Source organism: Lactuca sativa, chromosome 5 (genome assembly GCF_002870075.4).
Source record: "Lactuca sativa cultivar Salinas chromosome 5, Lsat_Salinas_v11, whole genome shotgun sequence".
Taxonomy (NCBI): domain Eukaryota; kingdom Viridiplantae; phylum Streptophyta; class Magnoliopsida; order Asterales; family Asteraceae; genus Lactuca; species Lactuca sativa.
In genome coordinates, this window is record NC_056627.2 from 70,541,448 (window position 1) to 70,547,395 (window position 5,948).

At 35.8% G+C, this 5,948-nt stretch overlaps 1 protein-coding gene across 1 annotated transcript; it reads left to right on the top strand.

Annotated features, from left to right (window-relative positions):
- The first annotated feature begins 375 nt into the window (after positions 1-375).
- Positions 376-3,255, top strand: LOC111898390 (putative clathrin assembly protein At2g25430). Its single transcript, XM_023894311.3, has 2 exons — positions 376-668; positions 1,150-3,255. The coding sequence occupies exon 2, from the start codon at positions 1,168-1,170 to the stop codon at positions 3,010-3,012; it is 1,845 nt and encodes a 614-aa protein (XP_023750079.2). The 5' UTR covers positions 376-668; positions 1,150-1,167; the 3' UTR covers positions 3,013-3,255.
- The last annotated feature ends 2,693 nt before the right edge of the window (positions 3,256-5,948 follow it).

Consider the following 5,948-nt stretch of genomic DNA (forward strand, 5'->3'; position numbering starts at 1 on the left):
ACTTTTGAATACCAACAATATGTCCGCTTATGGCATCAACCTCGTCATTAAATTTAACAAGATCATCTAAGTGGTGACACGAGCGACTCAAAGGATGCAAACTCATACAATCCCCACGTAACCATTAACCAAGCGCTTTCAATGTTGCTGCCATCGACATAAACAATCCATAGTCTAAAAAAATACCTCGGGCAACATAGATCTACGCTTAGATGAACCTTTTTTTTTGCAATTCTATATAATTTTATCAATAATTTCGAACGATTATTTATTATTTTATAGATATAAAATATATTTAAACAGAAAACAATGTTTTGTTTTTCCATGATACAAATTACAAAGAAAAATAAATCGATGTGCTGATAACATTTATTCTTCATACATAGACCATAGAAGCTTCCTCTGTTCTCCAGTTCTCATTCATCCAACGGTCCATATTCAACAACCCCACCTCTTATTCCATTCCTCTTCTCTCTCTACAGAAATTTCAGAGAGAGAGAGAGAGAGAGAGAGAGAGAGAGAGAGATCTCCGGCTAGACGAAGAGAAGACGCGCCACCATAAGTTTCTTCTTCGACTTCAGATCTAAACGTGGACTGGATAGTCTATAAAGTCAACGGATCTGCTCATCCACCGATTTTTCCTTTTTATCTGTTGTAGATATTTAAAGGTACGATTCGAACTGATTTCAATTTTGTTAAAACGATATCTCAACTGGAAATGAAATCTGAAGTTTTCGGTGGATTTATTTAGTAATTTGTATTGGAACCGTGTGGGTGAGTGTTGATGAATGGTTAATTTGAATTTGACTTCCGTTATTCCGAAGTAGAAAATCAATTAATGATGGATCCTGATGTCGTGATGATAAATTATCAGTTGTTATATTAATTATGCGTCTTCAACGAGCTGTATTTATGATTCTTTTCATGATTTATGGAGCTGCAAAAATGTCAAATAACGATGGCATCTAGATTATCGAATATTATTTTCCATTTCTTCGATTTTAATTGCTTCTAGATTCGATCATATCAGTGGAATCAAACTAAGTATTACGTTCATCTAACCTTTTGTAATCGATGAAACTTTTTTCGATTTCTCTTCATAGGTATGTAGGTAATTCTAATGCACTCGATTCGTTTTTGGTTTTCTAGGGTTTTAGCAGAAGAACAATGGCGTTTCGGAAGGCCATGGGAGCTGTGAAAGATCAAACGAGTATTGGAATAGCCAAGGTAGCTAGCAATATGGCTCCGGAGCTAGAGGTAGCCATAGTCAAAGCCACCAGTCACGACGATGATCCAGCTAGTGAAAAATACATCCGAGAGATCATACAGCTCACATCCTTCTCACGTGGCTATGTCAGTGCCTGTGTTCACTCATTATCAAAACGATTAAGCAAGACTCGTGATTGGATCGTAGCACTCAAATGTTTAGTTCTCATCCACCGATTGTTAAACGATGGCGACATGGTTTTTCAACAGGAAATCATGTACGCAACCAGAAAAGGAACACGGTTGCTTAACATGGCAGATTTCCGCGATGAAGCTCATTCAAATTCATGGGATCACTCCACTTTCGTAAGAACTTACGGGTTTTACCTCGATCAAAAGCTTGATTTAGTTGCTTATGAACGGAAACAAAACAACAATGGCATCCAAGAACCTGACAAATTCAGAGAAGATCGCTGGAATTCCCCACCATCACGTGGCTACAATGACTTCGAATCCCCTGGATATGGTGGAAACATGAGAAGGTCAAGATCTTCAGGAGATGTCCGAGAGGGGGATAAAAAATCCATAACCCCATTAAGAGAAATGGAACCCGAAAGAATCTTTGGCAAAATGGGTCATTTACAAAGGCTATTGGATCGGATCCTGTCATGTCGACCCACGGGTCTTGCAAGAAACAGTAGAATGGTATTGGCTGCTTTGTACCCTGTTATCCAAGAAAGCTTCAAACTTTACGCAGATATATGTGAAGTTTTAGCCATTTTACTTGATCGATTCTTTGATATGGAATATCAAGATTGTGTAAAATCATTCGATGCTTATGTTAGTGCAGCTAAACAAATCGATGAACTTGTAGGGTTTTACAATTGGTGTAAAGACATGGGTATTGCAAGATCTTCAGATTATCCTGAAGTTCAAAGAATAACAGCAAAATTACTAGAAACATTAGAAGAATTTGTTAGAGATCGAGCAAATGTTTCAAAAAGCCCCGAAAAGAAACCCGAAATTATTGTTAAAGAAGAAGAACCGGTTAACATGAACGAAATCAAGGCTTTACCACCACCGGAAACTTACACACCGCCTCCGGTGGCGGCACCACCGCCACCGCCACCACCACCACCACCACAACCCGCCGGAGATTTACTCGATTTACGAGAAGACACGTTAACCGCCGACGACCAAGGGAACAAATTCGCATTAGCTTTATTCGCCGGAGGAAACACCGGGAAATGGGAAGCGTTCGGGTCGTCCTCCGGCGAGGCGGAGGTGACGTCTGCGTGGCAGAATCCGGCGGCGGATCCTGGAAAAGCTGACTGGGAGCTTGCGTTGGTGGAGACTGCTAGTAATCTTGAAAAACAGAAGGCGGCAATGGGCGGTGGGCTTGACCCGTTGCTTTTGAATGGAATGTATGATCAAGGAATAGTGAGACAACATGTGAGCACCGCCGGGTTATCTGGCGGCAGTGCTAGTAGTGTGGCGTTGCCGGGGAAGACCGCCACACGGGTGTTGGCACTTCCGGCACCTGACGGGTCGGTTCAGACAATCGCGGGTGACCCGTTTGCAGCATCTCTAACTGTTCCTCCACCTTCTTATGTTCAAATGGCGGATATGGAGAAAAAGCAACAGTTGCTTGTTCAAGAACAGGTGGTGTGGCAACAGTATGCTAGAGAAGGAATGCAAGGTCAAGGTAGTTTGACTAAACTCACTAATGGTGGATATGGAGGTCCGGGTCAACCGTATGGGTATCCACCTGTAAATGGATCCGGGTATTATTATCCTACTTACTGATTTTTACATAATGTCTATTTTGTATTTTTTTTTCTTTCATCATCATCATACTTTTACATTTTTTTTTGTTTTTAAAATTTTCAATGTATCTTTTCATGTGTGATAATTGATAATGCATTTCTAGTGAGGGGAGAGACAGATAAACGACGACATATTTGGGTATTGTGGGATGAATGTAAAGATGGGTGTTTTTTTTGTTCAAATCATGATATCTTTGTTTTTCTATTAAAATGACATTCGTAACTAGCTTTATTTTGCTTGAAATAATTATATAGTGCTTGATATCTTTACCTAAAAAGAGAAGTGGTACTAGATGCTTTATTTTGTTATATAGGGTAAATATTTCATTTAACTCATCAATTAAATAGCGTGATATGAAGAGTTTCAAGAGTTACAAATTATAATATTTTAATTAATCATAAATTAATTTGTATAAGTTGAATAGTCTTGGGAGTTTCAAGTGAGGTTCAAGGAAAAATGGTATTATTGGGAGTTTCAAATAGGACTGTTCACTATTCGGATAAAACCGAAGTATCCAATTGGACAATTTAGATTGGACTATTTGGTTCGGATATTCGGATTTTTGGATTGGTTTTCAACAAAACCGAATTATTATTTTGGATTTCGGATTGGTTTTGGTTTATAAAACAAGAACCGAATAGTCCAAAAAAACCGAATAAACATTTATTATTTATCTATTTATAATATATATCTATAGTTTTTTATTAATTTTGTAATTTATTTTTTCAAATAGGAACGTTTCACCCAATAAAAAAACATTAATATGCATTTTCACTCAAAAGTTTTCTATCTATAAAATATTTATCTATAATATATCTTCTTATTAGTTGTTTATAAATTTCAAACCACAACTAAGTAATTTGCTTTTACTTCTTGTGTAAAGTTTAGTAATATTATAATAATTAGTCGTCTTAAAATGTTTCGGTTTTTGAAAACCGATCCAACCGAATTGTAATTGGATCGGATCGGATTGGATTTAAATTTAGTTTGGACTATTCGGATCCATGTTTTGAAAACCGAAATCAATTTGGATTCACTTGTTTGGATCGGATCAAACCGATCCATCCAAACGAACACCCCTAGTTTCAAATGCATGAGGTTCAAGAAAAAATGGTATTATTGGGAGTTTTAAATGCATAAGGTTCAAGAAAAAATGCTAGTTTTATAAGAGATATAAGATTTTTGTTGAATGTTGTCAGATTTATTACTAGATCCGGGCAAGGCTTCGATGTATACATGGTGTTTTAATTGGTCTATTTGAAATAGTCTTTAATTAAAAAAAATCAATTAATTTTAAGTGTTTAGTTTGAGGAAAACGTCATCAAAGTTTAGATTAAATGTTTCACAAAGTTGATATGCAGATAACGGTTCCAAATAAAATTTTCCAAACATTTAGGGGCTGTTTGTTTTTTTGTGAAGAGCTGCGCAACCACTTTTGTCTGCGCTGCGTAGACAACGCGTAGACATATGCCCTCGCAGAGTGTTTGTTTTTTGGAAGTGCACAGACCAAAAAACGTCTGCGCGAGGTCTTCCTAGCGCAAACATGAGCCACTGTCTTCAGACCTCATTTTAACCAAAAAAAACCACATTTTTTTTCTTTCTCTTTTTGCTGAAAATGCATTTTTAATCTTTATGACATGAAATTAAGTTTGAAAAATTAATTTATTTCAACAGCTGAAAACGTTAAAAACAAACAGTCTTCTTATTGCAGACTGCAGACATTTGGTCCACATCTTCTGCCGCAGAGGCTTGCAGATGTGGTCCGCAGACTGCAGACATTTTAACTTCAAAAAAACAAACATCACCTTAGTATTTGGGAAATCTTCAATAAAATCCGAATATTTTAGGTCAGTTTATGGTTTAATTCAAAATTAAATTTTGTTTATAAAAAATGACAGAATACTGGCTAAAACTTTGAAATAACCCTCCGTGGACGGTTTCGCAAATTTAGCCAGTATTTCGGTTTTTTTCGTTAGTTCGTCAAAATATTGGAATTTTTTCGTTAATTCAGCTAAAACTTTGGAATAACTATTTTGTTAATATATTAAAAATGGTTTGTTTTTCAATGAGTGTATTTTTTTTTATTTCTTTTTATATAATGTTATATAGTCAGTTTTAAAGTCACAAAATCTAGAAAAATTATCGATACAATGCAAAATACTAACAAACTTCATAAATTTATCTGAAAAGCTTTACTGGAAGATATAGTGTTCCATGATTGCAAAATGAAATGCATACAAAAAATATAGTATATTTTCTTTTGATTTCAAGATTAGTCTAAGTATTGGGATAACCACAAAACATATGTAATAATATTAATCAGATATACTTAAATCTATGGGGACAACCTTTCTCGTTAATACTCATTTTCTGTTGCATCATGCACTTCAACACGCTCATATTAAACTTGTATCTCAATATGCCAATGATAGTAGCAACATCTTGGTAACAGCTAGCCTTGTCTTGGCTAGACCACAAAACATAGATTCGCTTGAACTTTGATACCCTCATTTCAAACACGCACACACACGTTCCAAAGCTAAAACTTTTTATGCGTGTGTGCGCACATAAAAAAGAAAGACAACGATCTATATGAGGGGTGTGTGTATGCATCCCTTATCGCATCCTTCCCAATTCTGCAATAGATAGAAAGAAACAGAGGAAGAAAGAGGGCAAATAGATTAAGGTTTTAAACAAGCTGTATAATGAAGAAGAAAATGAGTATTAATGAGAAAGGTTATCCCATAGATTTAAGTATACCTAATTAGTATTATTATGTATGTTTTTGTGGTTATCCCGGTGCTTAGATCAATGTTGCAATCAAAAGAAAATATACAATAATTTTGTATGAAATTCATCTTTCAATCATGGAGCACTATATCTTCGGTAAAGGTTTTTAGACAAATTTATAAAGT

Coding starts and splice junctions, on each gene's coding strand:
- LOC111898390 (XM_023894311.3), top strand. CDS start 1,168: ATGGCGTTTCGGAAGGCCATGGGAGCTGTGAAAGATCAAACGAGTATT.